Source organism: Choristoneura fumiferana, chromosome 27 (assembly GCF_025370935.1).
Source record: "Choristoneura fumiferana chromosome 27, NRCan_CFum_1, whole genome shotgun sequence".
NCBI lineage: Eukaryota > Metazoa > Arthropoda > Insecta > Lepidoptera > Tortricidae > Choristoneura > Choristoneura fumiferana.
This window is the reverse complement of record NC_133498.1, coordinates 2,934,650-2,949,521: the sequence shown is the minus strand read 5'-3', so window position 1 is coordinate 2,949,521 and position 14,872 is coordinate 2,934,650. Positions and strand designations below refer to the sequence as shown.

Genomic DNA, 14,872 nt, shown 5'->3' with positions numbered 1-14,872 from the left:
AGTAGTTTAAGAGTAAATAGCAGCCTAAGGTATAAAATATACCTAAACTTGGAAGATTCCGTATAAAATACGAAATCCGTAGAAAAATATTACTTAATTTTTTCGTAATGGCTACGGAACCCTATTTCGGGCGTGTCCAACACGCTCTTGACCGGTTTTTTTCTCTTTCTTTACATGTGTCAGAGAGGTTATAAAATTTGCTTAGCCGATTGCAAGCACGCCAATAACGAGACGGGGCCTCCATATATTATTATGTAGCTGATTTAATTGTGTTAATTGCATTAAATTATTGTTGGGTCGAATAAATCCTACCAATAATTATATAAATGCAAAAGTTTGTGTGTGTGTGTGTGTGTGTGTGTGTGTGTGTGTGTGTCCGGGGTACGTCGCTAGTATTCGAAGTGGATGGCTCGCTGGGATCTTTTCACTCGTTCGCTGATATTGGCTCGCTGAAGTCGACTAGACTCGCTCGGAGGAGGCCGTCATATTTATTTACTAGCTTTTGCCCACGGCTTCGCCCGCGTGGAATCCTGTTATCGCGCGCTGTTCCCTCGGGAACTGCGCATTTTCCGGGATAAAAAGTAACCTATGTCACTCTCTGGCCCATAAACTATCTCTATGCCAAAAATCACGTCGATCCGTCGCTCCGTTTCGACGTGAAAGACGGACAAACATACACACAAACACACCAACATAAACACACACACTTTCGCATTTATAATATTAGTATGGATACCCGAGCGGTGGGAAGACGGCCTCCACCCAATTGGCGATAATTCAGGAAAAATCATCTTTATTCATATTACAACATAATTAATCCTAATTACAGAATAAACTTAAATCTAATTTGAATCTAGTATACCTATGTACAATTCAATCTAATTAGACTAACTAATTTCGGCGTGGCTGTCCGCAAAATAGACAGAATAGTGTATTGTAAGTAGGTTACACGTAGTAAGGTAAAAAATTTAATGAGATTTTTGATTATGTCGACTAGGAAGTTTTTTTATGGTTATGCATTTTTGATATTGCTCTAATGTAATGTAAATTCACCACCTGCTAAAATGTATTCCTTACTTCTCCATCCATTCCATTGTAAAGGTTGCCTGGAAGAGATCGCTCTGAAGAAAGAAAGAAAGGAAGTTAGAAAATACATTTATTCACAACACAAGACACAACAATAGTATTAAGTACAAATAGACAACACGTAGAAAGAAGTATGTGTCATGCGGTTGCGAATCGGACACTGGCTCAGCATAATGCTGAAGCGTTAATAATAAACACCCCAGCGCTGATTTTCCGCCAGCACCGTTGGTGACCCTCGGACCGCTACAAAGATATACTACACAGTTTTATTACTATATATAAGACAACATAAATAGATAATTTGTAAACTATGAAACATATTATTTATTTTATGGCTGTGAAAGACATTAACATTAGTACATAAACATAATTATTATAACTATTATACACTCACTTTGCCAAATATCGATACCTCCTACGTATACTGGTACAAGTGACAAATTTCTGATTTTTAGTTTTTTGCATTTTGTGATTAATATTTCCTTATTTACCTACCACAAAAAATTTGGACGGATATTCCTATTAGTTTTGGAAATAAAGTGACGTATATGAATGCATCTAACACCGTTTTGCTAATCGGTACAACGTATACTGAGGCAACCGACATGCACCACTATACGCGGCACCGATATTGTCGCGGGCCCGGGGAAGTCGAGTGTAACTGGCAGTTGCCTCAGTGTACGCGCTAGCCGTCGCTGCGTGCGGACCGTTTAAACTGTTCTACGAGCACATAATTTGATAGTATATATAAAAAAACATGTTTTGGTTTGGCAAGACCACAATAGCCGTATTTCTCATAGACAGTCATGGAAACTAAATCCAATGTGAAACCTTTTCGAGATCTATTTCGCTATGATTTCTTTGGCAAATGTATGGGATGTCAACATAACATTGGTAGTACAACGGTTCCACCCCAGTACCAGTACGTGATTCAGTTTCCTCGGCTATACCTACATGTACGCGTGCTAGAAATATAACATTGCAGTATTACATTGCATTTTGGTAGTTGAGCATCCCCAAAAAGAAGGCGAAGGCATGCATGCTTTAATTAAAATGAGAACAGTAAATTTCAATATACCTACAGGTTGATAAAAAAAATCCTGTACTATATTGGCTACTGATTACTAATACGATATAAGTGGGAAAACATCGAAATTAGAAAGTCTTCTTGCGACTCCACTTCCATACAAAACTTTTTTTTTTTTCGAATCACAGTATTTTTCTACTTGGATCATATTAGTAATTTGTAGCCCTTATGTGGTTTAAAGTATAGTACAGGTTTTTAATAACACCCTATACACATTTTTTATACACACCTAAGAAATGGTACCTGGCTATGTATATGGCGAAAACGGGTAAACCGTATGAAGTTATAGAAGTTTCCCAAGACTCAGAAACAGACACAAAATTTAAATCTATTGTCAAGAAGACATTAATATATAAGGCGTATTATTAAAATTAATGATTATATCATGGATAGGGAAATTTGGAAATAATTCCGATCCGCATTGGCGAGTGCTTACTCCAAATAGCGAATTGAGAACTGTTTTAAATATGTAGTTGTGTTAAATACTTGTGATGTATAGATATCACTAAAATATGATTGTAAATCTGTTTACAAAATATACCTAGGTTTATTGCCAGACTCTTCTCAACAGAGGTTTTTACGAACCGGTGGTAAATTTTTTGACATTCATAAGTGCTTGTTACAATCTAAATTGAATAAAGATATTTTGACTTTGACTCAATATTTCATGTCAAAGCTTGTCTTAAGCAAAGTGCCAATCAGACTCGCGCACGAAGGGTTCCGTACCATCTATACAACTTCATTAGGATTAGCAAAAAATGGCAAAAAAAATACATTTGTTGTATGGGGGGCCCCCTTAAATATTTATTCTGATCTATTTTTTGTTATATATATATTATATCGACTACAGTTATACATAATCTGTGAAAATTTCAACTGTCTAACTATCATGGTTCATGAGATACAGCCTGGTGACAGACGGATGGACAGCGAAGTAGTATAAAGTAGTAGGGTTTCCGTTTATACCCTTTGGGTACGGAATCCTGAAGAGGCACAAAAAGCTAAACCGTTATGTGGATACAAATGGGTGCGATGCGATATATGTATCACATGAGGAACCTTTCACAATAAAATACGAGTACACATTTGAACAGGAATACGAATCCATTGAATGTGCTTCCATTAATTTAAAGCACTTAATACAATTACTTTTCTTAATGAAACCATTTATATTTCAAGTGAGGTTTTTTATAAAGGTATATTTCGGTATTTTGTATAGCACGTTAAAACATTACTAGCGGTATATTGGTACAAGTGGCATGCTAATGTTAGCGTATATTGATGCAAGTGATAAAAACGTTTATAAATCAATAGATTAAGGTAAAAGAGCATCTGTTTTAATGTTCATTGCAAGCCATATAAGTATTTCATCTAAAAATTCAAATACAATATAAAAATATCGTTAGATCAGCAATCTACGCATTACGCCGTATACTGGAGCAAGTGGTAATTAGCTCAGTATACCGCACAACTACAAGATGTAAAATACGCGTATAGTAGTGTATCTGCAATTTTCTCAAAAACTATAAGAAATTTCAAAATTCCATGAATACAGGTAGAAAGCAAATATTTTCTTTGGAACCAATGCAAAATTTTGAAAAGTTATATCATCAAATGAGAAAGTTACAGGTTTTGGAACCTTTGAACAGCTCTCCTGTAAATTTATGATTATGCACTTGTACCAGTATACTTAGGAGGTGTCGATATACAACACCGCGAGCTAAAAGGAAACATAAAACTAAACTGCAATTTAATGGTGTGTGTGAGGTTCCCAATCCACACTGGGCCCTTATTCTGAGAGGAGGCTTGTACCCTTTGTGCACACAAAATTTTAAATTAAAAATTAAAAAGATGATGTTTGAACACCAAATGGCTCAAGAAATGCTGCGCCATGATACGAGTGTAATTTGAGTGTTTTTTGCTGTCGAAATTCATGTTTCAAATAGGTGTAGTACATACCTCGAGTTTTTGTCCCACATGCATCGGAGCGGATGAAACTGTTTTCGCAATCATGATCCTTTGAATGATGCCAGGTGCAAACAGTTAACGGCTTGTGACTCATATTTTCGGAGCTTGTTTTACTTTAATTTATTATCACTATTTGGTTTCTCTAAATTCTAGTTTTAAGGTTAAGCGGAGCTGTCAGTCAAATCAAACAAAGTGCTTCTTCTTCTTCTCTTTTAAAATATGGCTGTTCTGTCCTAATTAATAGGACAATTTCGCCAGTGTCGAGGTAAACTCTCTTTGAGAGGCTCGTTGTACGGTGATTGTAGTTTTTGCAACTTGATAGTAAAATTCCAGAAACCACGCGGAGACCACTGCGCATTAAAAAATGTTAGACACGAGAGCAATATAGAATTTTGGGATCACTGTTCACTGTTAAGGTAAATCGCCGCATAAAACACTATCAAAATTATACTTCAACTAGCCAAAGAAACAGAAATAGCAAAATTAGATATTGTCTACATCCGCCATGTTCGAATGCTACAAATCGAATCGTCCAAACAAAGTGTCTCATTGAGTGACTGACAGTGACATGACTGACATTGACATTCGGCATGGGCCACAGATGGGATATGACATGGCAACAGACAGATTGTCCGTGTCATATCGACGTCGGTGGTTTATGCCAATGCAAATTGTAAGTGGTTAGTGTTTTTAATGTTTTATTATTTTAGTTCCATTGTGTTTTTTTTTTTTTTATTTTTTTTTATTTGTATGTAATTAGTTTTGTATTTTGATTTTATTGCTTTTTGTTTGTTATTTTTTAGGAAATTTTATCGCCTTCCGTGAAGTCGCCAAGCGGTCACAGCGGAAGACCAGCGTTGGCCTACACTGCCAACACTATGCTGAGCTGGGACCGCTTCGCGATTTCGCATATTGTTGTTTTTTTTTCTTTCTTTAATGTATTTTTATTATGTTTTGTGCGAATAGCGAATAAATATTTCTATTTCTATTTCTTATTTCTGCCCTGCAGTGGAACGTGTATAGGTTGGGATGATGATGATGATGACGAGTTTTTGGCTTCAGGTACGCCATGGTTCCCAACGTGCCCAAGGAAGCAACAATCTATCAGGATGAGAAGAAGCTGGTAGCTCCACAAGCGGAGCCTTGGAAATTCCAGTTATCCTACACCAATATCCTTATCTTCGGCTACTTCCACTTGGGTGGCGTCTACGGAATATACTTGTGCTTTACTACGGCTAAATGGGCTACCATTTTGTTCTGTAAGTAAAGTCGACCAAGAAATTAGTTTATAACCCTAAGGTGTCATTTGTAGCGCTTTGAATGTTAAAGCCTAATTTCACTTTTCACTCTGAAGTCAATATGACAATCAGCCTTTTTGTTTTGGTTTACTAATGTTTCGGCGAAAATGATTTAGAAAATTATTAGCTCTCAAACTATCCCATATTTTTATTTAGGCGAAATGTTAATTCCCAACTCAACGTTTCGCACTGATATCATTTCCCAAATAATGATTTGATAAATTATTGTTGTTGTTGTTTCTTTAAAAAAATATGGCTCTGTCCATCGGAGGACAATTTTGCCAGTGTCTAGTAGTTTTTTGCCGTTGTACGGTAAAAAATTCTAGAAAACGAAATATGAGACGTAATGGTGGATGAACGATGACAGCGCGAATCCTGATAAATTATTATTATGCGAATTATTACCTGTTTTTTTTTAAGATGTCATTTATGTTTTCGTCAGATATATTGATTGGCATACGTTAATTTATGAACATATTGAATGGCATCCAACCTACTTTCCTAATGGCAGTTATCCTGGCTGCTTTAAAAAAAAAAAAACTAGCATCGAAACCCTGTTTCGCTGATTCAGGGGTGGAATTTTAGAATTATATCCCGAGAAATTGTAAAGTTCCCGCGGGACATGAATTACTGTTATGACCTATTTTAATATTCTTAATGTCGATTAGAGACACATTGTAGCTTTATTAATTTAGCTTGTGCGTTTTCTGATTCAGTTTGTATATAAAATCTTCTTTATTCGTTTTATCCCGTGGGATATTTTGAAAATCTTTAAAAAAAAAATACCTGTTAGTATTATCTACCTGCATGTCAAATTTGAAGTCTCTAATATTTATAATTACGGATTTAGGGCCACTTTGAAGCGAAAATGTAAATCCCATTTATTACCTATCCCGCTTTTAGCTGTTAGTATTACCTACTTGCTCGCCAAATTTGAAGTCTCTAATAATTATAATTACGGAAATAGGGTCATTAATTGTAAGTCAAAATACAAATCCCATTTACTCACTATCCCGTGGGAATTTCGGAAAATCCTGAAAACTGTTTTTAACTGTTAGTATTACCTACTTGCATGCCAAGTTTGAAGTTTCTAATAATTATACTTACGGAAATAGGACTATTTTGAAGTGAATACATAAATCCCATTTATTCCCTATCCCGTGGGAATTTCGAAAAATCCTTTCTTAATGCGCGTCTTCTCCTACTAAGGAACATATTCCCAATTTCAAGTTTCTAGACCCAGCGGTTTGGGCTGTGCTTTGATCTATACCTATATAAGTCAGTCAGTCAGTCAGTCAGTCAGTTTCTTCTTTTATATATATAATAAGAAGTTAAAAGTAGACATTGATACAAAACTATTAAGCATTTATGTTTGTTAGAGAAAAAAGTTAAGAATTTCATGGATGCGTACACCGCAGCAGGGCTACTACGAAAGTCGAAACTCGAAATTCGTGTCGTGCGGTCCCTCTGACATTATACTATTTAATACGAGAGCGAGAGGGACGGTACGATACGAGTTTCGAGTTTCGTAGTAGCCCTGCAGGACCGGCCATTGTGGCGAAGGCCGATATCCAGCAGTACGTCTTCTGACGATGATGAAGATAAGAGAAGACACATTAACTTATATATTAAGAAGTGTTCCATCAGACAACGTTTTTAGTTTTAATTAAATTTTCATGGAATAATCGAGAAAAACTAACAAAAATGCAACTTTGCCAGCTCAGCAGGTATAAACTCTCTTAATCCCATGTGAATGACGGAAAACCAGAATGTTGGAATGAACTGACGCCAGATTGAGCATGTAACCGAAGTCTGTAGGCTCACTGATCAACTTACACCACAAGTACCACAACAGCTAACAGAAAATTTTATGAGATAAATAATTAAATGAATAAAAACCTACTTCTTATTATCGTCGCAGACTTCACCACAAGTACAGCGACACAGATGCCGACCCCCACAACGCAACGCGAGGGTTCTTCTACTCGCACATCGGGTGGCTGCTGGTGGTGAAGCACCCTGAGGTCAGAAAGAGAGGGCAGGCTATCGACGTCTCGGACCTTCTGAGGAATCCGGTGCTTACCTTTCAGAGGAAGTAGGTGGATAGTTTTTGTATCAACATTTTAACTTTGTCATACACTTCTATTTTGTATCCTATCAGTATAATCTGTAAAACTACCTAATTTAGTGCTGGAACCTAAATTTTGAGTTAAATATAGATAGGGCAAAATATGACATAGACTCTGTATAGGTGTAGAATATGGATGCGTTCACTTTAAAACGTTGTTAGTTAACTAATGTAGGTAACAATTTATAATAAAGATTTAGTCCGTCAGTTGTTCACATATTATGGATAGTAATGGTGGAGCATCAAACCTAAACCGTTTTGAAACCTCGAGCTAATTTGGCTTACCTACTCTTTATTTGAGAACTATAAAATGTGTTCCTCCACGGTTTTAATATAAAAAGTCGGTGGAAATTGAGTTCTATGGGCATCCTCTAGTACTGACTAAAGTATTTAGTGCAGTATGCAATGTAGTATTTGAGAACTTCGTTGCTAGATCTTTTTAAATACCTAATTATGTTTTGTTTTCCCCTTATTTTCCAGGCACGTGATTCCCCTGCTGACGTTAGTCTGCTACGTCATTCCAACTGTCATCCCGATGTACTTCTGGGGTGAAACCTTCACCAACGCCTGGCACATCATGATGCTGAGATTCTGCATCGGCCTTAACTTCGTCTCTCTTATAAACAGCGCAGCCCACACCTTCGGGAACAGACCTTATGACAAGAATATAATGCCGACTCAGAACATGGGTGTGACGCTGGCCACTCTAGGAGAAGGCTTTCACAACTATCACCACGTCTTCCCTTTGATTACAAAGCAGCAGAACTTGGGAATAATAAGTTTAATTTGACTACGAAGTTCATTGACTTCTTCGCGTGGATTGGCTGGGCTTATGACTTGAAGACAGTTAAACATGAGGCTATAGTAAAAAGGGCAGTAAGAACTGGGATGGAACGTTGTCTTTTTGATACAAAGGATATTTCTGGGCAGTCCTGGATGCTGTCATTTCGCTGTTACATAATTGTTAATTTTTGATGTAAAAAATCTAGTAATTTTCAAGACAATTTTAATATTGATGATGATTTAAATATTAGGTAATATTTGTTAATGTGACATTGGTTATGATTATTGTTAATTTATAATAAAAATAATAATAATAATAATGCCTTTTTAGATATTAGGTACTCAAATAAAACAGGAGTTTAATAGTGAAAAGTTTACGAAGTTTATCAATGATTTTGTATCCTGTACTAGGAGTCCCTGTGTGATACAATCCCAATAAAAAACCAGATCCACAGCTATATTTGGGATGCACCAAAATAAATAACCAATAGTTTTTATTTTATTTTTGGAAAGAATAGGATATTTCAAGATACCATTTTCATTGATATTGAATTTGGATGAGTATTTAATTTTTTATAACTTTTTTACGAAATACGCTGGATGATGTCACAGTGAGACAGCCACGTTTCATTGCCTAGAAAAAATCAGGTCGTCCAGAACATAATCTGTGGCATTACAATTTGACAATAATTCAAGCACGGCTTAGGGTCCTAAATGAACTATGACAAATAGTTTTATTTATTTCTCTTCATTTAGCTTCGATTATTTGTATTTACTTGTAACGACGTGATTTAACAATTTAATTTGTAAAAATACAATGGAAATACTCGTATACATTTCGGACTTTACGATAAATTACAACTGTTTAAAGCCGGGTGCGCATCATGTGATTAAAGTTCTATCTTTGTCACTCGTTGCTATTATATGCAGGACAGCAACATTTCAAACTGTCAATTTGCTTAAGAGTGTAGACCTGCTTTATAACTGCCTTTGTGCCGGGATACTGCAGGGGTCAAATGAGGGTCATGACTTAAATTTTGTTTATTTAATTCAGTTTATCACATTTTTATATTTATCTATATAATTATATTTATCCGTTGCTTAGTACCCATAACACAAGCTTTGCTAAGCTTACTTTGGGACTAGGTTAATTGGTGTGAATTGTCCCGAGATATTTATTTTTTTATTTATTTATTTGGAATCTGATTTCTGAGTACGCTTCACAAAGCCTATGTCTCCAAATGGTTTTCGATTTATTAAATCTTGACAAAAATTGGGACATCCCAATGCTGCCGCGGATGCAGGGATGTGGCGCGCCCGCGCATGGTCGTGTGGTCGTGTAGAAACAGTTAACGCGCGCCTCCGCAAACATCCCTGATGCGCTACAGTGGCGAGGCAGTCCCAACAATGCCCGGAACGCATTATTATATTGGACCCGAAGGGCCCCCCAGGCTTTTTGAGTATGCGCCCACAGACTGCGTGTGTAGAGGGAAGTGCAAAAAGCGCAAAACAACGTAACCTTCGCCTCCCTCGAGCACCCCGCAAGTCTGCTTGCGATCACATTTGCCAGAACCAATAGAGCCCTTCGCTCCCTTTCAACATCCAGGTCGTCCTTGAGGTCAGTCGCAAGCACATGACCTAGATATTTAAATTGGTTCACTCTGTGGATAGGAGTGCCATCGAGACAAATTAGAGGAATCTCATTTCTATGCTTGCGACCGCTCTCAAAGACCATTTACTGGCTTATCACAATATTATATTTTAAGCCGTGGCTTGTTGCATAGGTTTCACACATTACGAGCAACCTACGCTAATCCGTACACCGACACACTAAGCAGCACCATATCGTCTGCGCTAATGATGTTGTTAACGCAGACTCCATCTATGTGGCAGCCGACAGGTGTACCTACTGCTGAGTGCCTCAATGAGTCCGTTCACATAGGTACAAGTTGAAAAGCGTCGGCGAAGTACTAGGGTAAAGGCACCAGAAGTCAGCCTTTTAACGGAAATTTCAAGTTTGAACCTTTGTTATTTCTACAGGTAGGGCAGATAATAAAATGTACTACTCAGTTTGGTTCATTATTTACTCTTGTTTTAATACAAACAATGGAATAACAAAACAACTTCTTTGGTAATTTTATATTTAATTTTAAACACAAAATAGCACTTTCTCCCAGTAATCAGCCACTAAAATCTAATAATCGGCCTCTGTGTACCCAGTAATCAGCCTAGCCACTTATTAATTAAAAAGAGATCAAAATCAACAATAATCATATTTTATGATAATCAACAAAGTAATTAGTACCTAATTTGGTACTTCTTCAAATAAACGGAATATAATATATATACCTAACAAGGAACGGCTGAACACTGGTGCCGCAAAAACCTAGTAGTCAGCCTTATAAAAACATATTTCGAAATACGGCCGACTACTGGGTTTTTCTCAAAATTATGTAGGGAACGTTAAATTCCATTTGTATATTTAAATTTAACGGTTTTAATGGGCTGCTCTTGTTAAGATATGAGAAATATGTGTTTTACCCAGAAGTCAGCCCCAGCAGGCTGAGAATTGGATGTCGTATAAAAAAATAGTATCCAGTACCCAGCCCCCTAAATTTTTACGTAAATCAGAGATAATTTAGCTAAATATTGATGAAATTTAATAGATAAACTAGTAATTAACACACACAAGCAGAAAAATAGTCACTTTTAACGTAATAACATAACTTTTCTTACCTTTTCCGAAAACACTATTTGCTGTTGAAAAAATGGCGGACATGGCACCAAAACTCACGTCGACTGACAGCACTTGTTTAAACGAGTTTAATTCTACCCGTTGCCCGCTTACTGCACCAATCACGATATGCACTGACGAATGAGGAATCAAAGCATCTTTTCAACCACTCGTGATTGGGTAATTCGAAAAATACCGCTATTTATGAGTAATTAAAGACGCAAAAGGCTGACTAGAGGATCCTGGCTGGTCACTGGTGCCTTTACCCTATTAAAAATAAGGTTCCGTAGCCATTATGAAAAAAATAAGTAATATTTTTCAAAGGATTTCGTATTTTATACAGAATCTTTCTAGTTTAGGTATATTTTATACCTTAGGCTGCTATTTACTCTTAAACTAAGTACTAATAATTCTCAAGCAAACTAACCCGTTATAGTTTTCCTTAAAAGTTTGATGTACTAACTACCATTCTGAATTTTTTCAAAATAGATTTATTCCAGAATATTGTAGTTTCCACGAGGCGTGCGATGAAGGAATTCTTCGGAGACAAAGTGGCGCTGAATACCATGGCAAAAACTTGAAATGGACATAGTTTTAAGATGATGAAAAAGACACAGAAATACATTTTAATGATAAGTTTACGTCAAAAATAAACAAAAATTCAGTTTCGAAATAATCAGTCATATATTTATGGAATAATTCATGAATCATTGGCACCCGCAGCCGCACTGTCCGGAGATGGAGACGGAGCCGGAGGCGGGCACGGTGCCGCTGAAGTCGACGGCGCCGAGCACCGGCACGGAGCCGACGACGACGGTGTTCCCGCCCACGCCGATGTCGCCCGCCACGCCCACCTGCCCGGTGCCCATGCCGCCGTATGAGCCGTACGACGCGGAGCTGACTGAGCTCAGAACCTGGCTGCCCTGGCTGGACACACCAACGTTGCTGCCAAGGTTGGACAGGCCAATGTTGCCCAGGCTAAGACCAGAACCACCCAAGTTGGAGCATCCAATGCTGATCGGTGACGGAGAGTAGCCGTAGGAGATCTGGCCGCAACCACATTGCTGCTGGCTCATCACGGACTAGAAAAGATATATCCAGAAATCAGACGCTTGCCTCACAAAAACCATTGATTTATTTTACTATATATTAATAAATATAATACTCGTAGCTCTATAGTTATAGTTCTTCTATAGTATTTTAACTACATAACATTAATAAAAACGAAACAATGGACCGTACAGCTTAGGGGTAAGAGAATCTGACTGTAAAGCTTGATGTTCCAAGTTTGATGCCCGGTCGAGGCAGATATATTTGAGCCAAAAACAAAAAAAATGTTTTTATTTATTTATTCATTTATTCATAATAAAGACTTACAGTATACACCAAAGCATCTCTTTTGATTCATGTATATATAAAGTATGAGAAGAAAGAAAAGAAAGAAAGAAAAAAATATGCATTTATATATACAAGTTTAACGCCGTGTGACCCATAATTTATTTTTATATTTATAAAGCTTGGCTTAGTTTGAGTGAATTTGTGTCGACTTTGCATAACAGAAAACACAAAATATAATAATATTTTCATGCTATCTAATTCCCGTGATTTTTCCCCTTATTGCAGAAATATCTAAAGTAAAGTTTTATATAAACTATAATAATCTGTATGTGACATAATTTTAGTTCAATTGCAATATAACAACGCTTTTTCCTAAGTCATAGACGGTAAGTTACATTAATTTATTTACCTGGATCAGGCAAGCCTGGGCGAACAGAGCGAGGACGACGAAGGGAGACATTGTCAATAAAGTTTCTTGTTTCTCGAAAGAAGTAAGACTGATTTGACTAAACCTCAGTAGTCTTTTTATACCAACCACTGCTATATTGACAAATGTTGCAGATTTACGCAAGTAATATTTATCACTTAATAATTTACTTATAGGTTATAAAGGCACTCGGTCAATTCAAGTCCTTATCAAGGTGACGATTGTAACACCATTGCACGCACCTGTCCTGTACCAATCCTCCATTACTATCAAATTATTATGAACTTGCCATTGAGAAACTGAAGAGGTTTTCCGCTATATAAACAAGGCTGATGTTTCAGTATGTCATTCTACGTTTGTTACCAAACTACGAAACTTCAAAATGACTTTCAAAATCGTTGTCCTGTGCGCGGCTGCGTTCCTGGTTCAGGTAATCATATTTAATCATCGTATTGGCCGTAGGACGTCCACTGTTGGACATAGGTCTCTCCCATAGAACTCCAGTTGCTTCAGTTGTAAGCGGCCTGCATCCACCGTGAACCCGCGGCTCAGCATAATAAATTAGCGTCGTGAATCATAATAAATTAAATGCTGTAAATGTAGAAGTTTACTTTTCAGCCAAACATTTTAAAGTACCTATGATCTTTTTTCCTTTTGCATTGTCGCCAAAATTAGTTATCTTTCATTCACATTTTATTTCAGTCCATCGCTGGCCAAGCCTGCGGCAGAATCAGCCTCCCAGCACCCAGCTGCGGCAACACCGTCTCCGTGTCCAACAACGGTGGCTCCCTGATCGTGACCAGCGTGGGCCCCATCGCGCCCGCCGGCATCGCCGTCGCCACCGACCTGGCTCTGGCCGGAGACCTGGGCCTCAGCGGCACGCTGCCGTTCCTGAGCGCCGTGGGCTTCAACGGCCAGTTCCCGACCGCTGGCTCGGCCGCCGTCTCCTACGGCTGCGGAGACGGCAACATCGCCATCACCCAGGAGATTGGCAACCCCAGCGGCCAAAACGCCGCCTCCGGGTCTGGTCTCTGCGTATCTCAGCTCGCTACCTGCGGTTGTGGCCGTTAATGAACTTCATTAACTTGTAGAGCTCTTTAATAAATCTTGCTGATTCAAAACAATTTTACGTTTTGATTTCAAAACCCTTGAGTTTTATAACGACTCTAGTACATAATCACCTGCGGCCTACGTTTCTTGAAACATTGCATTTGACGTTTGTAACTATTACAACACTTGGGACTTATCACGCTTAACGAAACGCACGTAAAAAGAGCTCTGGGTGACTAGTGGAGGGGATACGTTTGCGTATCTGTCAACTAACAAGCCAATGGCGTGACGGCTCCGACGCCCCCTCCCGCGTCCCCCACTGCTCCGCCGCCAATTGGGTCCGTATTTCGCTCATTGCATTTAATGAACAAGTAAATTTAGTATCATCTCCCTTGCTTAGGATTAATAAATAAAACATGCCTTTATTTATTATTTAGAAGCCTGTAGAGGCTGTAGAGGTGTCCCACTGCTGGGCAAAGGCCTCCCCTCATGTCCTCCACTCTACCCGGTCTTGGGCGATCTCTGACCAGCTGCGAAGAAAGGCGTCCAGATCATCCCGCCATCGGCGCCAGGGCCAGCCACGCCGCCGAAGTCCGTTTTGTGGTATGCAGTCTGTGGCTATTTTAGCCCACCTATTGGGTTCCATACGGCTGACGTGGCCTGCCCAGTCCCATTTCAGCCTGGCAGTCTTGGCACTCACATCAGCAATGCGTATTTTGGAGCGCAATATAGTGTTCCGGATCCGGTCAACCCGTTTCACTCCCAACATACTGCGCTCCATTGCTCTCTGGCAAACCTTCAATTTGGTCTTTTGTAACTCAGTAAGTGACCATGTTTGAGCACCGTAAGTTAGGACAGGCAGTATACACATGTCGACGAGCCTCCGCTTTAGGGCTAGCGGAAGATCGCCCTTCATGTGTTCTTTCATGGACCAATAGCTCTTCCAGGCGTTTTGGATCCGTCTTTCGACTTC

At 38.4% G+C, this 14,872-nt stretch overlaps 2 protein-coding genes and 1 pseudogene across 2 annotated transcripts; 2 read left to right on the top strand and 1 right to left on the bottom strand.

Moving 5' to 3' along the window:
- Window positions 1-5,285: 5,285 nt before the first annotated feature.
- LOC141443322 (acyl-CoA Delta(11) desaturase-like) lies at window positions 5,286-9,366 on the top strand (annotated as a pseudogene).
- Window positions 9,367-11,744: 2,378 nt separating this feature from the next.
- Window positions 11,745-12,942, bottom strand: LOC141443329 (uncharacterized). Its single transcript, XM_074108568.1, has 2 exons — window positions 12,832-12,942; window positions 11,745-12,166 (listed from the first exon to the last, which is right to left on the bottom strand). The coding sequence occupies exons 1-2, from the start codon at window positions 12,880-12,882 to the stop codon at window positions 11,792-11,794; spliced, it is 426 nt and encodes a 141-aa protein (XP_073964669.1). The 5' UTR covers window positions 12,883-12,942; the 3' UTR covers window positions 11,745-11,791.
- Window positions 12,943-13,170: 228 nt separating this feature from the next.
- On the top strand, window positions 13,171-13,973 carry LOC141443333 (chorion class CB protein M5H4-like). Its single transcript, XM_074108572.1, has 2 exons — window positions 13,171-13,279; window positions 13,552-13,973. Exons 1-2 carry the CDS (start codon window positions 13,232-13,234, stop codon window positions 13,918-13,920), a joined length of 417 nt encoding a protein of 138 aa, XP_073964673.1. The 5' UTR covers window positions 13,171-13,231; the 3' UTR covers window positions 13,921-13,973.
- Window positions 13,974-14,872: the final 899 nt, after the last annotated feature.